General features: G+C 35.2%; 2 protein-coding genes across 3 annotated transcripts in view; both read left to right on the forward strand.

Moving 5' to 3' along the window:
• The first annotated feature begins 1,050 nt into the window (after positions 1-1,050).
• On the forward strand, positions 1,051-9,028 carry rnf103 (ring finger protein 103). Its single transcript, NM_001004600.1, is given in 4 exon segments — positions 1,051-1,657; positions 1,759-1,901; positions 4,071-4,186; positions 6,815-9,028. Coding segments are annotated over 4 exon segments (1,971 nt in total). The 5' UTR covers positions 1,051-1,431; the 3' UTR covers positions 8,301-9,028.
• Positions 9,029-11,090: 2,062 nt separating this feature from the next.
• immt (inner membrane protein, mitochondrial (mitofilin)) overlaps positions 11,091-23,734 on the forward strand; it is a 28,439-nt gene continuing 15,795 nt past the window's right edge. Inside the window, 5 exon segments of one of the 2 annotated variants that reach the window (NM_001001401.1) lie at positions 11,131-11,293; positions 12,383-12,456; positions 12,765-12,957; positions 14,262-14,412; positions 19,884-19,988. In NM_001001401.1, coding sequence (NP_001001401.1) covers positions 11,252-11,293; positions 12,383-12,456; positions 12,765-12,957; positions 14,262-14,412; positions 19,884-19,988 — 565 coding nt within the window. In that variant the 5' untranslated portion in view covers positions 11,131-11,251. 2 annotated transcript variants of the gene reach the window in all.

Raw genomic sequence — 23,734 nt, forward strand, 5'->3', positions numbered from 1 at the left:
CTCACACTAAAACATACATTAGCGACGAGCAGTCAATATTACTTGCTGCAACGCGCAAAGTCAACTCATAGTACTGATTTAGACTGATCACGAGACAAATACATGGGCTTTTATTTTGTGACACATTGCTGATGTTTACAATACAAAACATAAAACAGCATTTGAAATATTTTAAACAATTGTGTATTTATTATTATAACAATTAAATAAGCTAATAATAATATTTAATATAATATTTATTAATAATATTTAAAGTAATTAAATTTAAAATATTCTGTGAATTTATTTGGTGACGGGCCTACTGCAATCAAGTCTTGAGTTATATATATATATATATATATATATATATATATATATATATATATATATATATATATATATATAATAGTTATAGTAATACATTTTCCCATGAAGGCATATTTTCATGAGCACTTGATATTATGATATATTATGACAGGTTTTTTGTTAATACAACCAATTACAAACATAATTAGTAATTAATATTAACAATTAAGACAATTAATTGTTAATAATTACTATATATATCGAAAATGTAGAAAATATTTATAAACCCACGCATTATGGTCAGATATAATCATGTACACTTGAGTTTACAATAAAGTTGCAAAATAGTTGACAAAAATAAATAAGTTTCTTAAATCGAGAGGGCTTTTATTTTTTGCATTTTTATTGATGACCTGAAACATGTAACATTCAATAATCATAAATTATTATTAAGACCACAAGCTACATGATAAAAATAACGAATAAAAACTATAATAAAACATGAACGTACATATATATATATATATATATATATATATATAGATCTAAATTATCATTTAAATTATAATTTTGCAAAATAATTGTTAATTGCACAATAAAAACACGGTGCAAATTAATAAAAACGCAAATTCTGCTTCTGGCAAATGAATTGTTTACAGTTTGACTTTTTTTCAGTAACTAAAATTTTGCACCGGAAGTATCTGTGTGACGTCAGTTTGTTATGCGCACCAGCTGATCATCAGGCAGAGCTATCAGACAACACTACTCAGACGCACAGAAACCCCAACATTCTCCAGAATCGCGAATAAACTGTCGTTTTCGCTGCACGTGAAGTCAAATATGTCGGGACAGTAATTTTTAAAATAAAAGAAGACAGCTGTTTTTACGAGCTTTTATGCGCAACACTGGGGACCAAAACACATTGGCCTGCTAAAGGTCTCTTTTCTGAAGGTGTTTGTATGCGGTTGTTTTGACGCGCAGCCTCCATATAATTGTAATATGCGATGAAAACGATTCTTTTCAGCTTTGAAAGTCATTTGTTGCACGGTTTGCCTCTAGACGTATAAAGGAGCGCCAGTGCCTCAAATTACTGGACTTTCAATGCAAATCAGCTAGCTCACAGCGAAAACTTCCTTCTGCGAGAAAATGTGGTGGAAACTCTTCTTTTTGCTCCTTTATTTTTTCATTTTATTCATTTTGGCTCGTTTTTTTGAAGCCATCGTCTGGTATGAAACAGGAATTTTCGCCACTCAGCTGGTGGATCCGGTGACACTGAGTTTTAAGAAACTCAAGACCATCCTGGAGTGTCGTGGACTGGGATACTCCGGCCTGGCAGAGAAGAGGGACGTGAGGGAACTGGTGGAAAATTCGGGTAAATATCTCGAACCCAACTCTGTGACATTCACAGACATTATATAGATAATATATGATGTAACAGTTCAGTTTATGATCATATAATGTTTGCTTTTGAAGGGGAGCTGATGCAGGGGGAGCTTTACTCCGCTCTTAAGAATGAGAAGGAGCAAGCAGGATCTGACTCCAGTACCACTTTTAGTGGAGAAATGCACTTTTATGAATTAGTGGAAGACACAAAAGATGGTATATGGTTAGTCCAGGTAGGTGTTAATCCTCAATCTGAATGTCAGAAACTTAAATCTGCCATAAAATATAAATCTATATATACCTGAGCATAGTTGAATAATAAAAGTTCAGTACATGGAAATAATGTACCGTGAGCCTCAAACTCAAAATTAATGTATAGGTGGGTGTAAAACCCTGGTTAAAAAAAACAGGTCAATCCCAACAAACACACAAAATCATTAATATACACAGCCAGGTAGATTTTGATTGGCCACAGGATTTCCAAGTAAGATTACAACATTTATCAAATTCCCTATCTAAGCTTGCATTAATTCTTACTATGTATGTGGGACTCTTATCTTGAAAACAATGCAGGCTTTAAGGAAGAGAATCAGTTCTTTTAAGATTTATGACCACAAAGTCCTATTAGTTTACATCATGCACAGAATGCAAAATGCAGGATATACAGATTTTACATTTATTTAGCTCCACTCCGAACAGGCATAAATATTATGTATCTTTTGTTAGTTTAAATTTGTGTATGTTTGTAATGAGGCAACAAACACATGAAGACGGCTGAAAAATGCTAATTTAAGGGTGAATGAAAACCAATGAACTTTATAAAACACATCTGTTTTCTTTGCAGAGGTTCAGTTAATTCCTGAATGTGTTTTTTAAGTATGTTAAAATCACAAAATATGACTCATCTATATTCTTATTGCCTTCACAACTTGGAAGCAAACATAGAGGTAAAGTTGGTTTTATATTCGCATATTTGTTCATTTAGAAGTCTCTGTCTTGTTTACCATGTTACTTTGAATATTCGATCGGAATTAGCATGCAAATATGACTTCTAAACAACATTAACACTATGTAATTCACTGTGAACAATGTTGTACTTTAACGATCATTTGCTGCTAATATGATTTCGCTATTTACAATTTTCAAATAATATTTTTCTGGAATTATATTATTCAGGAGAATGTCTGAATATCCGAATATAAAACAACCTTTACCTCTATGAAGCAAACTAGTTTACTCTGTCGCTCGCTCCTTCTAGCTAAAATAAACCTCTCTACCATTTAGCAAGGTTACTCAACTTTGACAACTGAAGTATGATTATTTTGCATGTGTGTTTCAGAGTACATCACAGTGTATGTATGTGTGTGTGTGAGAGAGAGAAAGAGAGAGAGAGACAGGCACTAACATGAGCTGCATGAGCATCAGAGCAGTGCTTATTAATATTCACAACCCTTCCAAAAGTGGTCAAAACCTGGCATAATCATATTAGAGATAATTCCTATGGGTTGGAAATGGACCTGTAAAACAGTTTTTGGAGAATTGTTGCAATTACCTTAACCACATGCCTTCTATTTAGACATCACAGAACAATTTAACATGTTGTATCAATGCATTCTAGGGCACCTTTAAATTCACAGGTGTAGTTCATCTGAAAAATCCTGCAAATATTTATTCATCTAAATCATGTCATCGAGAACCGACAATTATTAATTGGAGAAATCTCATACAAAATATGAATTCCATTTTAGGCCATACAACAATAGGTAATAGTAATCTCTAAAAGAGATGTAAAATCCTAAAAGGTAGACTTCATGTCTCATGCAGTCTTCATTGTGCTGAAATTCTTCTGTTACTTCCTTTTGAAATGATGTGGTGGGCGTGAAAACTTTAATTTTTCAGTGAACTAATCTTCTGAGGCGGTTCAGAAACTGAAACCACAGCCTACTCATTTTACTCAAAAATAATGTCTCCTGTTTTTATGCTAGGAAGATTGTGTGTGTGTGTGTGTGTGTGTGTGTGTGTGTGTGTATTAGTAAAGAATAAAGTGTAATTTAGTATCTTTTTATTTAGTAACTTTTTTTCTCCTTTATTAGTTCTGTATGTTTTATTGTATAAATGTTACTACACGATGCATGTTTTTCTTTACATAAAATATGAAAACATAGGATTACACTATTTCACAGGATACTTGTTACCATGTAAATATAGATTTAAATACTGAGAAATAATTTATAACATGTTCTTACAGAGTTAGGATTATACATTTGTTTGATTTAGGAGTTGACTGCATGTAATTATTCATAATTTACTGTTATTTTTAAAGAAGGTACATGAAAGGTTTAACAAGGACACTCAACAAATAGAATTTGTTTTTATGTAAATAATTTTCTATTTGTACTTAGGTAATCGCCCAAGATAGAAATCCACTGCTGAGCACTGCCAACTGGGGCAAAATGGTACAGAAAGTTTCTCAGTTTGGCATTCGAACAGGCACTTTCAACTGCTCAAGTGACTCAAGGTAAGAAATGACTCACAGTTTTGTTTTTTAGCAATATTTTTAGCCTCTAGCAGACTTTCACATTCCTGTAAGCCTAGTATGGCATGTTAGAAATGCAGTGCATGGGTAACATCTGATCCAAATATGCTTTTTAATTTAAATAAGTGTTCAAAATAAAATTTTTAGGGTAATTATTTACCACACAGGTTCCTGAAAATGTGTATATGTATGTGCAAGATGGTGAATGTGCCAGGTTCTTAAGGGATCAAGACACCCTGGAGTACCTTTCTTGAGATTTTAACAGATTTGTGTGTGTGTTGAGCATCAGTTAAGACAACGTTAGTACCTGTAAGCTTCAATTGTGGGGAAAATTGGATGATTTTAAGCTTTTGTCAGCTAATTTCATCATCCGGGTTTAAAATAATTTTTCGGGATAAAAATCGGTGACATAGCTCGCATCTGCTAGTGGAGTAATGACACATCGGTTTCTCATTATTATTCACAGCGGAGTTTTCTTATCCTATGAGAAGACCCTGCATCCTAATTATTCATGAGAGCACTTACTCCGAGAGCCTGCTTCCATGATTCACTGAATTTGTTGCATGTTTTTCTACACGATGCTGCCAGGGCCGATACAGCAAAGCTGTTGGTTTGTAGAAGCATTTTTGTCGAGAGAGCTGTACGAGAATTGGAGAAAGGCGGACTTTGTCTTTTATCAGTTTAGTTCATTAACATTCAGACACATCGCCTATATCCGTTCACCTATTTTTAAAATTCCCCAGATAACCTGCAGGGCTAATGGTCGAAATAGTCAGGGCAAGCGACCTGCTGCACTGCTATTCACTGTGTCTGCATTCAGACCCAGGGATTCAGGAGTAGATAAGTCCTCTTCATTTATAGTGTTTATATAAACATGATTATCTTTATAATGATATAATAAATTGTGGTTATGTGTATATAAAATTACGAATAACAAATGTAGCAAGATATTAAGTTACTTACTGTTTATTTCTTTACATTTTAACTTTGTAAACTATAAAATCATGCATCTCCTCACGGTTTGTGTCTCATTTTGTGAGCCAACTGACAACAGATGGTCGCTCTCCTCTTTTTCCCCTGCTCTGCCGGCGATGCCCACTCCTCCCTCCGCTCGCAGCACTCCACGCCGATCATGAAGCATTTTTTGAAAAAATTCTGAAGTAGACTTGAACCGCTAGAGGGGGTTTTATAGCCCTTTAAAAATGTAATAATATCTGTGCGTAGCTAGTGCAATGATATTCTGCATGTATACACCTTAAAATAGTCCCCTAACCAGGTAACAGCGCTGCTTAATATCATTGCATCTGCTGCAGCCATAGTACGGCACCAAATTTTATGAGTGAGCTGCTAATAGTGATTTATGCTACACTAAAAGTGCTCCCGCCAGACCAGGAGATCATCTGAATGGAATCAAAAATGGTTAAATAGCATTTACCATCAGATATCCATACGGCCACCAATCTATTGTGCATTCCTAATATGAATTCTAATTTATATAAAAAAACTAATAATAGTAATTAAAAAAGAAAGTTTGCTTTTATTGCTATTTTCTTTGTTTCTCCAAACATTTTTCTTTTCTTTATTTTACTTTAAGCCACATGAGAAATATGTAAATAAATAATTTAAGTTTTTAAAATTTAAACATTTTCATAATAGAGGAGGTGTCATTAGCTATGTTTCCATCCAAAAATACTAAATAAATGAATGCGCAAAACAGGAATATCGCATAAAAGACATGCGAACAAAGCAGCGTTTCCATCCAACAAGTCAAAGAGAACTAAATTGCCATTTCCTGATTAACTGGTGCCAAATATCAACAGTAAAAACAGAATTTACTGTGGTAGGAGAAGCTACGTAAATCTTTTCCTTGTTCGATTAATGACTTTCACCTTGAAGACGATGCCGAGACACAATAAACTCAGATGCTCTTTGAAAGTTCTGGTGGTCATTATTAATATAATAACACTAATACTGAGATGGTTGAGGCGTTTTATAATGACCAAAACAACATTTTAGATGTTTTACAATGTGGTCAGCTTGCTGGTTTGTGCATTCACACACATTTTTACCATCACATTATCTCTTATATCAAGTCACCTTTTTTTACTACTGGAATTTGTGTGGTAAAAATGTTTCCATCATAGTTTATGCGCATTTTTTCTTATCAAATAAAAAGTGTATTCTACTCAGTTATGCGCATGCATTTTTAATGCACAATTTCCAAGTTTATGCACATTTTGGTGTTTCCATCAACCGATTTTTTATTATTTTTTTTTGCGTATCTCCAAAATGCACGTAAAAATAGACGGATGGAAAAGTAGCTAGTGTCTAAGATAATTATTTTGGTCACACTTGGTTTTTGGGTGCAATTCGCCCTATTAATCATTAACCAAGACATTTTGCTCAATAAACTTATAATTTGCTGCTTAATAACAGCTATAAGGCTAGTACTTGGGTTTAGGTATTGAATAACAGTAGGAATCCAGAATATACATTTTAATAACTAATAAACAGCCAATTATTAAATAATAGGCAGGTAAAAAGCCACTTGTTAATAGTGTGAATTGATAGCTATACACTAAAGTGTTCCCGTTTTTTGTTTCGCCTTAGGTATTGCCATAAGCGGGGCTGGATGAAGTCTACCCTAATCATGTCTGTCCCACAGACCTATGCCTCCAAAGGGAAGGTCATGTTGAAGGAGTACAACGGCAGACGCATTGAAACAGAGCACATATTTAAATGGATGACTGCGCATGTCGCCTCTCGCATCAAAACAGTCCGTTACTCCGATCAATTAATGGACGACTGGTATCAAATGGAAAAGCAACCAGTAAAGATGTTCTTATTTGCCAGACTGCTTCAGCCTCCTGCGTTCTTCTCAGCTCTCAGCATTAAATTCACGGGCCGCATCGAGTTCATCTTTGTTGATGTGCGCAACTGGGACAACAACACCTGTTTGGAGGAAATTGGGGTGCAGCAAATGCCCTCATATATCCTCAAAACACCAGAAGGCATCTACAGATACGGCAATAGCACTGGGGAATTCATCTCCTTGCACGCCATGGACACATTTCTTCGCTCCGTGCAGCCAGAAGTCAATGACTTGTTCATTTTGAGCCTGGTCATGGTCAATCTAATGGCTTGGATGGACCTTTTCATTACGCAGGGAGCCACCATAAAACGCTTTGTGGTTTTAATCAGCACTTTGGGCACTTATAATTCCCTACTTATCATTTCCTGGCTGCCAATCCTTGGTTTTCTGCAGCTTCCATACTTGGATAGCTTCTACGAATACAGTTTGAAATTGTTGCGTTACGCAGACACCACTACTATCGCCTCATGGGTCCGGGCAGACTGGACCTTCTATTCTTCTCATCCAGCTCTCTTCCTCAGCACTTATCTAGCCCATGGCCTTCTCATCGACTACTTCGAGAAAAAAAGAAGATGTAGCAACGAAGACCAAAATGCAAACAACCTAGAGTGGCTGTCAAGTCTTTGGGATTGGTACACCAGCTACTTGGTACATCCTATTGCCTCTTTCCAGAACTTTGAGTCAGACTGGGATGATGATCCTAATTTCCTTTTGGAAAGGTTGGCATTCCCAGATCTCTGGCTTCGCCCACTTGTTCCGATAGATTACATCAAGAACCTGCCCACCTGGAAGTTCAGACTCCTACAGCCTGAAGGCTCCAACCTAGCAGACCGCGACAAACGGCAGAAAGCCACGATGAACCAAAATGAGGACTCCAGTGGGAACAAGGAAGCGCATCAGTGCAGTTCAGACGTTCTTCATGATCATTACGGGTGTTCAGCTGCAACCAAGTCAGAAGAGAGTTGGTCTGGTGGAGAGGAACAGGATACTGATTGGTCTCAGTGGCCTTGTGGTATGCTTCACTGCACCGAGTGTGTCGTATGTCTTGAGAACTTTGAAACGGATTGCCTTGTCATGGGTCTACCATGTGGCCATGTTTTCCACCAGCAGTGCATCGTGGTCTGGCTGGCTGGAGGGCGGCACTGTTGCCCAGTGTGCCGGTGGCCATCATACAAGAAGAGACCCGTACGACAACGTGCAACTGAACAACTCGATCCAGAATAGCCCATGCGTGATTCATTTACGTCTTGCTTCCTGCACTTATTTAAAAAAAGGAAAAACATGACTTGATGTGTCCATCTTTAGTCTATAGATTCATAACATGGGTTCCTGGGGTTTTTGTTGGTGGTTTTAACTTGCACAGTCATTAATTAAATTCATACTTCCCAATATTTTTCAATAAAATTAAAAGAAAATGCTAATTTATGCAAATTATAACATACTTAATGGTAGATTCAACACACATAGTTGAAAAGCTTCTGTTTTAGCGCCCACACATCATACATCCCAATAAAACAAAAGAAAAATCCATATGTTCCTGTACCTGAGAATCACAGTTTGTGTTCAGTGTGTTTCCAAATGTGAGTAATCTGTCTAAAATTAATCGGGGAGAATAAGATTCTAGGAGATGTGAGCCTTTATATAAGGTTTACTCTCTGGGCATGTAAATATGATTAAATTTTTTTTTGTAAGGAATTACAGCTTTACATTACTTGAGTAAAACGGCCCTGTGCAATTGAAAATGGCTTAGGCACTGAAATGCAATTAAAGGCTCCATCTTCAAATAAAGTTGTCTTGTGGGAGCATGTTTTGTTATTTTTAACAGCATTTTGCCATTAACACTAATAAAGACTTTACACTTTGACGTTTGCTGTTTGTCAGGGTGTAAAAGTAATTTGGGAACCTTTACCTGTAATGACATTAAAATTCAATAAAGTCCTGCTTTCTCACCAGTGGTATAGTATCTATGAATTTACTTTTTGAAATAAGTTAAATTCTACCATTTTAGAGCATGTTACACCAATAATCTATAGGGGGCAAATATGTCTATATCAAATGTTTCTCAACCACTTTCCTGGAGGCCCACCAGCACTGCATGTTTTAGATCTTTCCTTTGTCTGTCAGACCAGTTACCGGTCTTTCAGTCTATTCCAATGAGCAGGGCCCGGTTTTTTAAAAGTAATCCACTAGGATTTTGGATAAGGGATTGGAACAAATCTTGAAAATGGGTTTTTCAAAAGAAAAAAATGGATTACTAAATCAGATTAGATTATGTAATCCAATCTTGATTTTGATCCGGATCAAACCTTGAGTTTGGGTTTTTCAGACCTTTTTTGTAGGATTTGGATCACTTCGATCCAAAAAAATCTGGATTAAACTCAGAAGGGTGGATTCAGCATGGATTTTATGCCCAAAATGTAATGAAAACTTTAAAAAAGTATCAAATAATTACTATATTTGGATCATGCAGTATCTTACAAGATATCCTATTTATTCATAAGGTTTTAATTGTATTTGTTCATTCATTAGGCTACAGTGATTAGGTAGGCTTTATCGTATTCAGCCTTTCAGTATAGGCCTACAGCAAAGTAGAAAGAGTTTGGCCTCATAAAATAATCCCCCAAACAGCTATCTAAATTGACTAAAAACAAGAAATTTGATTCTGTCACTAATTTATAAATATATTAATCACAATGGTAAAATATTTTTCTTTTCAGAATATTTATTAGGGATGTATGCAATGATTACAGAATAAACAAAACAAAAAAAAATGCAAAGAATGAGAATCTCAATTTTTTTAAATCACTTTTAACTATTGCAAAAAGAGACTGAAAGGGCAGAAGCACAACTTCATCTGGCAGAGGAACAACTGACTCTGACTGACCAAATTGCAGCAAACCAAGGCCATACTTGAGATTCGCCTTCTAGCTGGTCTCTCCTCATCAGACGAGGAAGACTGAAATTATTGTGAAGGTTAGACATTAAGTCTTTTTTTTTTTTATTCAATACATCTATATTTGAAACTTGTTATAAATATCCTCAGTGTACAGTGTTTGTGTTGTAGGTCTCAGATGAGCGTACTGCTGGAAGAGGATAGGGTGGGGTTTTTCTCGTTTTAAATTTTTATTTATTTATTTTTTTTAAATGTGTGTGTTTTAATTTCAAATAAAAATAAAGTTATATTGACCCCACACTGGCCATTCTACTTGTTGCACTTTAAATATCTATAGTTCTACATTGTGATTTCCCATCCTGTTTGAGCACTGGTTATCCACATTTAGTGATCCTGAAAATTTCCCATCCGGATCAGATTGATCCAATCCGATGTTGCTTTGAAAAACTCAAATAGTAAACTGGATTACGTGATCACGGATCGCAAAAACAGGATTACTAAATCCAGATCTATTTTATTAAACCTTTTGAAAAAACGGGCCCTTATGATCTGTGTGTTTGGTTAAGGGAGACATGGAAAATGTGGAGAGACTGTGGTCCTCCAGGAACGTGGTTGAGAAACACTGGTCTATATTACATAAATCACACATAACCTACACAGACATAGATTTTAGGTATATATATAGCCTTATATCTCCTACAATAACTGATCATGGTAGCATCCACAATATAGTACTGTATATAATAAAAAATAAAGTTACTAAAGTTATGGGAACATTTCACTGATCTATCTTGTATAGACAACAATTAATATTGAAAAAAAATTACTTATTGTTAAATTTACAAAATACATTAGCTAATTTTTACTAATGGGACCTTGTTGTGAAGTGTTACTAAAGATTATTGAGAAAATGCCATATGCCAGTAATTGTCATTTGCAAGGGCTACTTACCTATATTTCAGCGATCTCAACGAAAGCTCCAAGCTATCTATAATAACAATAACCATGTATTTACTAAAAGTATGAGCATATTTTCAAATAAGAAGCAAATAAATCTAATTATTTTCCGTCTTTACTGTGAACTCGTGACGTATTAAGCACGTTGGGTGTGCCTACCGCGCATGCGTTGCTCTGTCACTACGTTCACCGCCAGTGCTGGAGCTAATCTACAGTGTGCTGGGACGAAATTGCTGTTAAGGTTGTTCACTTTTATGATGTGTTGCTGAAACCAGTGGCATATTCCTGATCTTCAATCCAACACTCAGTATCCGAAGTGGCAAGCATGCTGCGCGTCTGTTGGAAAGGGGCACATGCAGCAGCGCGGGTAAGTTTCTTCTGCTTGAGCGGTCATTCAGTGACCCACAGCGAGGCCCTGCGTTTTAAAGCGTACAATTAAACTGCGGATTATCATAAACCCTACATTATTTATTTTATTAACCTATATTTATTAAACTTCATAACGAGTTTATGGTTTTATTTGTTGCGACTTGTTATTTGCGGTTTAGATGGAACACAGTGCTAGAAGTGCTGCTGTACGTCAACGACGTAACGTTGAGAAGAAAGAGGCGTTTACAGTTTGATAGGCAAATTCTTTCAGCCAATGAAATGTCACTATTAAGTGAGTGACTGCTTTCTCCACCAATAAACTACCTCATGTGTACGTCTGCGTAAATGTGGGCGGGATGTGTATGATTCATTTTTTCTGTCACCCGGATAACCAAGCTAGTCAACAGCTGTCTGAAAATCTTAGTTTTACATGAGTTCATGTCTGTTTTACATACAATTGTGTTTTACCAGAACCATTTTCATGCCAAGCGTATTATGATAGAGCTGTAACGCTGTTCTGTAAACACCGTGAAACACACGTTTTGTCCAATAGAAGGACGTGACCTTGCCAGGGAAAGTTCAGAAAGTTTCCAAGACAAACGCTGCCAACATGTCTATTGCGTTTCTATATGTTAATTAGTCAAATTAACAATTGTTAATATGTATAACAGCTGTTAAAATAACCAACATCTAAATGTATACGCATTAAAGATTCATTTTAAGCATTAAAGATTCAAAAGTTCATTCATTCAAAGTTCATGTTTTGAGAAACCACCAACACACACAAATTCCAAATAGAAGTGTTATTATTTAGAGCATACAAAAACAAACAAACATTAAATTAGCTCAAAATAAAATATCCGATCTTTACAGATATACAAACTGCACAAAAAGATTACCAATTTGAAACCCGCTGAATAGCATTCGCATTGGAAAGATGTGGCTCTTTGTATTTAATTAACGTTTATGTAAGACAATGCTTGTATTTAGTGTAAACAATGCTATTTTTTATGTACTTAATATTTTAATTCGTCATTTATTTTGTTGTAGAGCATGTGAGATGATTTGTTTGTTTGTTTCTCTGCAGCAATGTGTGTGTGGTAAAGTGAAGGCCCATCCATTACAGCACTGCCGCAGATACACCACAGCAGGAAACTCTGGGTATAAAATCAAACAATTAATTTCCACTTAAACAAAAGTTTACTGTGATTTGTTTATACGCAGATTTGTTTATTTTTCTTGTAGTTAATTGGACAATTATTAAATGAGTGACTTCTCAATCATACATTTACACTTATCCATTTGGCAGAAACATTTATCTAAAGCATATTACATTTCATTTATGCTGCATATGTAGACATTTTTTCTATAATGTCATAGTTGTCAGTCCCTATTTTGTATCACTTGAGCTAAAGAAATGTTTTTATTTATTTATTTATTTATTTATTTATTTGCTTATTGTTCTGCAGATCCTCCGCTGGGAAAATAGTGGCTGCTAGTCTTTTAACAGTGGGTGGTGGTCTTGGTGGGACTATCCTTTATGCCAAATGGGACCCAAAATTTCGGTCATCTGTAGAGAAGAGTGTTCCCTATTCGGATCAACTATTTGACATGGTGCTAGGGGCACCCCCTTCTCCACCCGTACCTATACAAAAGAAACCGGTAAGTGAAAGGGTTACGAACAACCAAAACACATTTTTTGAGCTGTTGACAGTCATATATGTGTCCCATGCTGCTAAAACCACTATTTGGACATATATTACACAAAGAAGTGAAAATAGGGTGTTTGTGCGTTACTTCAAGCAAATTCATTGTTCCAGTTTGAAACAAATTTATGAAGCTGCGTCACGCCGATTAGATCCTTGCATGTATTTCAGCATAGAGACTGGCTTTCTATACCTGGGAGTACTTTGTGACCTCTCTGAGTGTGCTGCATTCATTCATGACAAAGACTTGGTTCAAACCAAACAGTGCGCTCTATTGTGTATGCGGTGCAACTTCATTAATATGCATGATAGCTTCGAAAAAGAAAGAAGAAGAAAACAAGTGGGAGAAGAAGAATTGTTACCCATATGAGAGATACGGGTCATCTGTGTTGCGTTTTTAAATGTCCTGCAACGAAGGTTTTGTTTTCATTTTCCCGCTATGAGAGCGCAGCTGGACTCGCATGTAGATTACACTGCACGCAACACGCGGCAGAAATACGTTTGTATGGAACATTTTTTACTCGAGAGCTTGGCTTTCCGCATTTGCTGCTTGTCTCCTTTTAAAAAAGACGCAGCTCCAGTTGGTGTTGATTCATCTGTCTTTTTATTTTTTATTTTTTTATTCAAATGGCAAAGTTAATTCGTATCGTCAGCAGTACTCTTTCAGTGTTTAAAGACAGACCTTAGTCAAAATCATTTCGAAGCTTACAGTACATTAATATCACTACAATATTATGGACTGAAAGATCTGCTGTAAATGCTGTTCTCTGTAAACATGTAAACATTAAAGACCGTCATGTTAATTTCGATGCATTTTGTGACAGGATAGTCTACACACAAACGGCTTTCTGACGACGTGCGGTATCAAACATTCAACAGTCATTAAACAAAGTCTCTGTCTTTCTCCTCTGCATCTGTGTGTTTCTTTTGCCTCAGTGAAAATCAGCGTGTGCGTAAATGAAAAATCCCATTTTTATTCAAATCCTTCCATCTTTCCCTGCCCCGTCACTCCCACCTATACCGCGCTAGACACACCCACTTTCCTGACTTTTTCCAAACTAGAGATGTGAAAACACGCTGTTGAAACGGGGGTTTCATGGCCCTTTAAAATCACTTTAATTCTTAAAGAAGACACAAATAATATGCATTCTGTAATTAGATTTAGCTATGCAACTATGTGAGCATATTATTATTATTATATAACTGATTTTAATGACAGAATCAATGATGTTGGCTAATTTCGTATTTTTATTGAATTAGGAGACTGTCAAACCACTGCAAATCTCTTCATTGTCAGAAGCAACTAAAGACTCCAAACAGCCTAAAGCTAAAGCCAAGAAGTCTGATCCAGCACCTCCACCTTCTGTAGAGGAAGCTCCAGCACCAGCGCCAGCACTTCAGTCACTGGAGGGTAAGTGGGACTTGTACCTTTCTCAAGGCTAATTTATACTTTTGCCCAGTGCCACGTCGCAAACCTCTTTTGAATGCGCACGCACCTCACGAAACGTACATGCCTTTTATACTTATATAGAAGCCCACCGTGAAGTCAGACAGATAAACAGAGAAGTAGAAAGTTTCCCGAACCACGTCATATCATTAACATAGTTCAACATTTTTAAATTTGTTAGTTTTATTATTTTTTATAATTTATGTTAATGATTATAAAGATTTTTAAAATCATTCAAGATTTTTTAAATCATTATTTGACACATCACTTGCTTTTGTTTATATCTCGGACAGTTCTACCTATTAAAGGTAAATATCAATGACAACAGAACATGGGTTGCTCTACAAATATATTTTTTGTTATGGCATAAATAAAGGCCAAAAAGAAGTACATTTACTAAAAAATACTGACATTTTTAATAGAATAAGTCCACTTCACAATTCACACATTATTGTTACTGTCTGGCTAGTTTGTGTCCTCTGCTTTTATACTAAAAAGGCAACACTGGTCCAATATTACCTTTTAATCATTAACTTCACTTTTGCCATGGTCTTTTTTGGCTGTAACAAATGTATCTCTCAGGTTTTTCCAAACTTTTCTCCTTTCTCATGGCTGTTGCAATTTCTAGCTAAGAATTATTGACCATTGGGTTATCCCTAATGATCATACAAGGACAGATCCTAAAGATGTCTGTACAGTCGTACCTGCTTTAGACAAATCTCTTCAAAGTGATTCATATTCAACCCAAATGAAATGTGGCGCTGCTTGAACTGTTCGCTCGAGTCTCAAAAAATTATGTCGCTCACACGCAAAGCGAAACTTTGCAAACACAGTGATGATGTCACATTTGCTGTGCGCAGTAGCGAACGCGTTGGTTATAAACCAGGCTTCAGAACTTTCAGATGTGCAGCAGTTACTCCCTAAAGGCCCTGGTATGCTTAAACAAAATCAATAAAAGTATTGAAATGGCATAATTTCGAACAAAATCAGGCCAAAACGATGTTCGATTTGAGTTTGATTCCGCAGTTCGAAACAGCTCACCAAAGCCAACTTTTTGGGGGTGTTTGTTCTGGCTCCTAAACATCTTTGAGCTAACATTGGTCTGTGATGATTATGCAATTGGTGGGTGTGTCTTGAAACTCCACCTACTTTGACATGCTTCATATTCACAGAGTTCAGAGTCAGACAGGAGAAAAACAGCTAACACAACAACGCTTAGGACCCTATCATACACACGCCGCAACAAGGCGCAAGATGTGTTTGGCGTGATTTGTTGCTGATGAATTCTTGCACGTGACTCTTGCAATTTTCAACTGGGTGCCTCTGGGAAATGCTCATGCGCTCCCAATTTTCTTGTGCGCAAGGACGCGATATGTATAACAGCCCCATAAGCAGGTACTCTTCTCTTTACATTCAGAATATAACTTTACTCTCAATGCTGCACACAAAAAAATAATTTTGCCTGTTTTGGCTTAGTTGGGCAACCATGTTTTTGGGTGCAGGTGTTCTCCTTGGTGACGAGTATTGTCATAGAATGATTTCTGTTCAAATGCTTGCACAAGTTGCTGATCGAGTTAAAAGCAGTCGAAAGTTATTTAGAGACTGGACATAGACTGCATTTTACAGCAATAATTTTTTTTAAGCTCAATAAAATCAAAGTAATGTCTGTATTTCCTCTTGAGGAAGCAGCCACTCTCAACAGCAACCATTTCAGCTCGTGTATAAGGAAAATATAGCATTATGGATTGTTCACATATTGCAAAAAATTGCTTTATACACAAGTAACATATTTAAATGTTGCTTTTTACACAAGTAAGTATTTTGGTCAACTAAGGGAAAATGAATTACACATATCAGGCCAATGGGAGTATAACTAGATATCTATGAATACAGTATGAGTCACATGACGAAATATATTCTGTCATTTGCAGTTTTCAGATGAAATTATAATTTTATGTGTATCCACATAGGATAGCGCCATTAAAAGCTTTAAAAATGTCCTTTGGGATTTCTTATGTATGTAAAATAATGCATATGTTTCTAATCCTGAGCTTGTCAGGATGCCATTATGTAAGGAATGAGTGTTTTATTTGGTTGGTATTCCTGGAAGCAGTGTGTGGCCATTTTGCATTAAGGCCTGGTTAGATCAAAATGAAACCGAAAGCACCCAGGCACTGAGAGTGCTTTGGATTCAAGATCATGTGTTGATATAAGTGTATACAATTACGATTATAATAAATGATGGTGTACTTTTAGTATTATAATAAGATGTTTCTGTGTATATCTGTAGTGTATATTTTGGTGTCACTTTGTTTTGCTTGCAACATGGACAGTTGTCTATTTCCTTGCAGAGACTTAACACAATATCTCACGTCTTATTGATCATGGATTTATTTTCTCCAAACAAGGATACAAATACAACAGTTCTTGGTCTTTATTGTAGTTTGTAAGACTGACAATAGTACTGATGCTATAGTTTATTTGTACACTGAAGTGTGTTTTTCATGTACAGTACGTGAGCATAATGGTTGAATTATGGCTGGGTGTATCCATCTTTGTCGTTTAATTATTTGTTTATGGAATGAGAGATTTATGGGAATAACCAAGTCAGAGGAACCAAAACAAAAAAACTAGCTGTGCACTCATACTCGTACTGTATAAGAGATTGGTAAACTCGGTCCTGGAGGGTCTGTGTCCTGCAAAGGTTTGCTCCAACACTAATCAAACACACCTGCACATGCTAATCAGTGTATTCAAGATAACTAGAAAGCTATAAGCAGGTGTGTTTGATTAGGGTTGGATCTAAACTCCACAGGACACCAGCACTCCAGGAACGAGTTTGCCCATCCCTGCTAGTAAATTTAATAATGAGTTTTAAATTAAAGGGTTAGTTCACCCAAAAATTCTGTAATTAATTACCCTCATGCTGTTCCAAACCCTTGAGACCTACGCTCATCCTCACAACAAAGACATTGTACATGAAATCCGAGAGCTTCCACATTCTCCACAGACTTAAACCTTGACATGACATGTTTAAACTCTAGAAAAGGATCAAAATGCATCATCAAAACATTTGACTTGATAAGAAACTATAAGTAGCTGTGTGACGATAACCGCATCACTGCATTACTGCCATAATGAGACCTTAACCGCAGTGATGTGGTTATTACCGTTGAAGTTGGATTACCAAACTAAAATACTAACTGATGCTTTTTAAAACCGACATGGGCTGTTTCTTCATAATTTTTTTTGTTCCGTCAAATGAATAAAGCAGGCCTAACTTAAATCAACCACTTCATGAAAAATGAGAATTTTTAATGCATCGCTCTTATTGCTATATCACAAAGCTCTATCAACATTTTTGATACAAGTCATTATTTTAAAGATTATGAACTGAGAATATGATTTTACCTCAGATTTTACCTTAATTTTTCCATCTCATTCGCGGTGAGTTCAGGTGACGGAGTATTTTGAATTAGTCAAACTATCCTAAATTAATGTAGCCTGTATATCAGTATATCAATATAGGCTTTGCGTAAAGGCTGGTGAAATGTATTTTTTTTCATTACAGAAGCTATAAACCATTGGATGAGAGACAGCAAATTGCATATATGTTGATGTATTTAAAGTAGGCTATAGGCTATATAACATAATAATTTTGTATAAATAAGTTTACACAAAATGTAGCCTATATATATCACAGTTGTTTGTGATGCAACAGTTACAGTTAATTACATCCTTATTTCCTGTGGAGCAAAAGAAACACTGCAGTTGTGTTGTTGTGTAGCGGATGGGGACATACAAAAAAATACAATTCATATATTTTTGTCAGGGAAAATTTTTTTGGAACAAACTTAATTTGCTACAATTTGTATTTTAGTTTTAATGGGTTTTTTATTGGTCAGTTATCTACAAAATAAATAAGAAGGACGAATAACATTTGAGATGTAGAAAAGTGCGCAGGGTCTATTTTTCTGTGGCACAACACAAACTGGTTTATTAAATACAAATATAGTAAAAATAAAATAAAAGTGAAATATTCAGTTTTGAATGATGCATGTTTGTTGTTGAACTATGTGATCATATCTAAAAAAGTCGCTTATACTAAACAGTTTTCAACGTTGACAAAATCATCCATTAATCCGATCAGTTTTGTTTAATCAAATCGTTTTTAATCATTTAGACAAAGTAGGAATGTGTGTGTGGATGTTTCCCAGAGATGGGTTGCGGCTGGAAGGGCATCCACTGCGTAAAAACTTGCTGGATAAGTTGGCGGTTCATTCTGCTTTGGCAACCCCGCGTTAATAAAGGGACTAAGCCGACAAGAAAATGAATGAATGAATGAATGAATAGACAAAGTAGGTAAAAGTTTGCAAAACTAATGATTGATCTGCGCCGTCCACAACCAACTCGTATAAACATCATGTAGCCTACTTGTTGATTACCTGACCTGCATATTTACAGCAGCCCAAGCAAATATAACAGGATTCGAGCATAACGGTTTTATGCATCCCCAACATCCCTGCATTAACAAAAATCCGTTATCGTCACAGCCCTAGCTACAAGAACACTTTTGTGAATCAATCAACAGTAAAAAAAAAAAAAAAAAACTTTGTTGCCCTTTGTTTCTCTTTTTCAACAGGCATTGTCATTAAACTCTGTAGCGCATCACACATTGCAAGCATTGCATTGCCCGTAGTGAACTCAAACCTTGTTCTTGCATGGACAGGTAAACAAGGTCATTTTTAAAATTTTTGCACATGTAAATTTATCCATGCAGCTTAATATGATTACAGTTGAACCACTTAAGTCACATGGAATGGTTTAACAATATTTTGGTCCCTTTTCTTTGAACGTTTTGGTACCAATGCTATGTAGGGAAGATGAGAGAGCTCTTGAATATTATGTAAAATGTCTTAACTTGTGTTTCGACAATGATTGAAGTCATTGAGAGTAGTTAGTAACAGAATTCTCATTTTTGGGTGAACTAACTCTTAAAAACAATTAACACTTAAATTAACTTTATTAAAAACTATACATATGTCATGTTGTCATTGCGAATCACATTGCATTCTTGCCATTTCCAAATCTCCTCCCGTGGCCTAATGGGTAAAGTAAAGGGAGTAAAGTGTCCATTAAATGCACATGTAGAAACAGGTCATCCAAGTACTTTTCTCCTTTGATTTTGTATAAATTTGGAAATACCACTCATTACATTCTGAAATGTATGTAATTGGATATATTCATACACAGGGTGGTCATTTGAGTTTTTAAGCAGATACACGCACACACACAGTAACTGAATGTCTAACTTTATCTTAAGTCTACATATGCAAATGATCAAAGGATCACATGTCAGCAGATGTTGGATAACTGTCATTCACATCTGCTGAGCCGTGAACTTAATTTCTGATCAGGTCCTGTTGTTGTTACAGAAGCCTCAGCAGAGGCGGCTCATATTATTTCGGCTATCAGCGAAGTGCCCTCTGTGCCCGCACCAGGTACAAGTGATGAAAGCCCATCTGGCCACTCGGCGGCAGGTCAGCATTGGATCATTCACAGTCTTCTGCTTATGACAACTGATCCACAGCCTGAAAGATCAGTTAATAGGCAGAAGCACAGTGTCTCGTTTTCTCTGCATGTTCTCAAACATCACACCTTCTGGTTCATTTCCATCCATCTGCACGGTTCTGTCCTGTGACCCATGCTAACATTTTCTGTTCATTGTAACTGTGTCCCATATCAGAGGTTGCATCCTTAAAGTAATGGTACTCTCAAAAATGATTATTATTCCATAACTTACTTGCTCTCAAGACATCCTCTGTGTAAATGACTTGCATTTGTCAGAAGGACACAGAGTAGTTTTAATAGTTTTTCCTGTGATCTTTCATGCTCTGTAATGGTGTTGGGCAGTGGCCCTTTTACGCTTGCCTTGACCCAACTTCTACTCTAAATTGTGTGTTGATGCTCATGTTGCAAATAGGCTGAATTATGATAGAAAAGGTAAGTCAAGAGTTTGTTGTTTTGGCCTTAAGATGCATAAGCAGAAGCTCTGGTGATACTAGACCAGAGATGTCCATATTGGCCCATATAATTTTCGATTTGGCCAATCATCCCACCATCACTGTATAATTATTATAAATGACAAAAATTATGCATAAAAACATTTTATTTGTTAATTAACTTAATCAACAGCTGGTATGAACACACTTGCATTTAAAACACTTGGTACACTTTTTCAGTTTTTCAGGTAGCTTTAGGAGTCGATTATTTAAAGCTTCTTAGAGATGTTGTCAAAGTTCTTCTGGATTGAGTTTTTGTAGTACTGACTGTTGTCAGACTCCTTGTGCAAACAATAATCTCAAAGTACAATTACAATTAATGGCAAAAATAATGTTTGGAAATGAAAATTGAAATTTCAGACTGACATGCTACAGAAAAATAAAAAACAGAAAAAGAGTAATAACCCACTTTAAACCATGCATAATATAATAATATTAATAATAATTTGGCCCACCACCATTTATTTTTATTTTTTGTAGCTGAGCTACATAAAGACATAACAAACTGAAAATAAATGTTTCAATTAAATGCTGTAAATCAATCAGATTTTTTAATATACTAATACTGTTACTTAATGGATAGTGGACAGTGCAGAACACAAGCAAATCAAGGCAAAAACAGGTGCAGCTCGACTAGCTTAACTTCATTCTGTTATAATTTTATTATTATTATTTATTTTTTGCTGTTATAAGTTCAGTGTAAAGTTTAGATGGTTAAATTAAATTTCTATTTTCTTTTAAATATTAAATAAATAAGTAAATCAACAATGGCAACTTTAACAGAGTTTGGTATATTTATCTTCGACCCACCACCCTCAATCAAATTGGTTTTTGGCCCTTCATTCCCTGGACTAGACAAAGAATGATAATAAAGCTGGTAACGGATTAAAAGTGTAAAACTTTTTCATTGTAAGATAAGAAGAGCTTGGGTATTTTTTTTTGCACAGTCATACTTGCTTGGCGATATGACAAATTCTTGTATCTCGTATAGGGCCAGATTTATGCAGAATGATTTTGGTAGTATCTAACTTTGATGTTTACAGTGCGAGCCCAATTAGATCCACCTATTTGGTAAACAAAGCAAGTGTCTTATATATCTACCAAAAAGAAGAAAAAATACTGTACAAACGGTATTGTAAATAAATTATATAAACATTTTCATTTTAGTCAATAATAATTATAAATTTTATTTAAAAACTGAATAAATATACATTTACAAACATTTACACAAGTAAATAAATTGACTCAATGATAAGCTAAAAATTTTCGAAAACCTGTGGATTTCTGCATGCGCAGATTCCATGTGGGCTTACTAATATCCTAATAACAATATATATTATAATTATTTCTATGATTATAATCAGTTTATTAATTGTTTATATGTATATATTGACCGCATGTATTTAAAAAAAAAAAATAAGTACAGAATTGTACTCATTCATATGTGATTATATTTCTCAATTTATCTAGAACTTTAGGGCAAATATTTGATAAACTAATTAGAAATATGAAATAAAACACTCAACAAAAAAGTACAGATCTAAAATAAAATAAAAAAATCACTAATTAAAATGTTAACATTGGAGCTGTTTTTTATGTTTGTGCCTGCGTCCCTGTAATGGCGTATACTATTGTGCTCAAATAAATTATGAAAACCTATTAAAGTATTTTGTGACATCACAAGATAAACAATACAGCATAATATGAAACGGTAGACTTTTTATATTGTCCCTATGATGTTTATAGACCATTTCAATGTTGTCATGTCATTGGCTCATGAACATTTCCTGTTTATTATTATTAAAGGTTGATAAAACAAATTAGAAATTTAAGACTCTTAAAAAGCATTAAAAAGTCTTAAATTCTGAGTTGCAAGGTATTAAATGTATCATTTTTGATTATACAAAGTATAGTTGTATGCTGCCATTTAATCTGTAAATAGTGGGATGCTGCGTAGTTTATGAAATTGATAATATCCTGCTAGATTTGACATTACGCTGCTTTGTTTACTGCAGTAACCAAAACAAAATTAATATTTTCTGCTGTTCTGATAGCATTACTTAGTGGATTAGCATTTTTATTCAACATATGAATTTTTTAGTTTAGGATTAGTTTCTTACATTCAGTAATTACTAAATGTATACTGTAAATTAAAATGTCAATATTAACAGTTTAAACCTAAAGAGGCAAAAAAGAGTAAAGAGTTTAACCTAAACCTAAAGAGTCTTAAAGCAGGTCTTAAAATGTATTAAATGTTGCTCTCTTATTCCTGTATCCTGCATCAAACAATTTCATAACTGTAACAAGAGGCAATTCAATCATAGCTTAATGTTAAAAGAGCTATCACAACAATATCAATGTGTGGCTCTTTTTGGATTCTTGAGACCATTGTTTTCGTTTACATCCCTCAAAATGGTCAATTGTCATATGGCACAGCCCTAGATTGAAATCTAGTTCATTATATGACATGAGGAATGCTTTTTGTGTGGTTTAGTTTCCACAAAAGGCCTATTATTCAACACTATTATAGCCGGGATAAAATGTCATACTACTGTGAATCAAAATTCCTGTCTGTATCTACTGGTGGAGCATATTTTTTTATGACTGAATGTAATGAAATCTGTGCTTGTTAGGTCGTAGAACATCTGAAAAATTATATGCTTTAATCTTGTGGATTTTTTTGTGCCTTTCGGTGATCTGTGAATGTGGTTTTAAGAGGACAAAGACTTCAGAGGACGTGCTTTTTTAAATATCCAAAGGTCAAAGTGAATGTTGTTAAATGAGGAGGTCCAGCCTACAGAGGATTGCTCTTGTTGGAATTATGACAGCTGCTATTAAAGGGATAGTTCAGTAAAAAATAAAAATGAGCATTGAGTTTTTTAACTGTATGAATAAGTAATAAAATATAATTATGTAATTAAATAATTATGTGGGTTTATTGGTTACAAACACCATAAACCTTAGGGGTCCTGTATGTTTATGACCATAAGAAAACAGTTAGCATTGTATGTATTGTATTATATGCTTCATGGCCCATTAATTAAGAGACACATTTCAAGGGCACAGGAGCCCTGGAAATAGGACATCGTTCATTGCCCTACAGTAATGTGTTCTGTCCTGTAATGCAATGTACATATCCTCTGAATTGGGACACAGCTTGTATGATTATTGAGTTCTTTACTAACATTGGGTTGTTAACCAACTTTCTTCACCAGCCACTAACA

Source organism: Danio rerio, chromosome 14, assembly GCF_049306965.1.
Source record: "Danio rerio strain Tuebingen ecotype United States chromosome 14, GRCz12tu, whole genome shotgun sequence".
NCBI classification, from domain to species: Eukaryota; Metazoa; Chordata; class Actinopteri; order Cypriniformes; family Danionidae; genus Danio; species Danio rerio.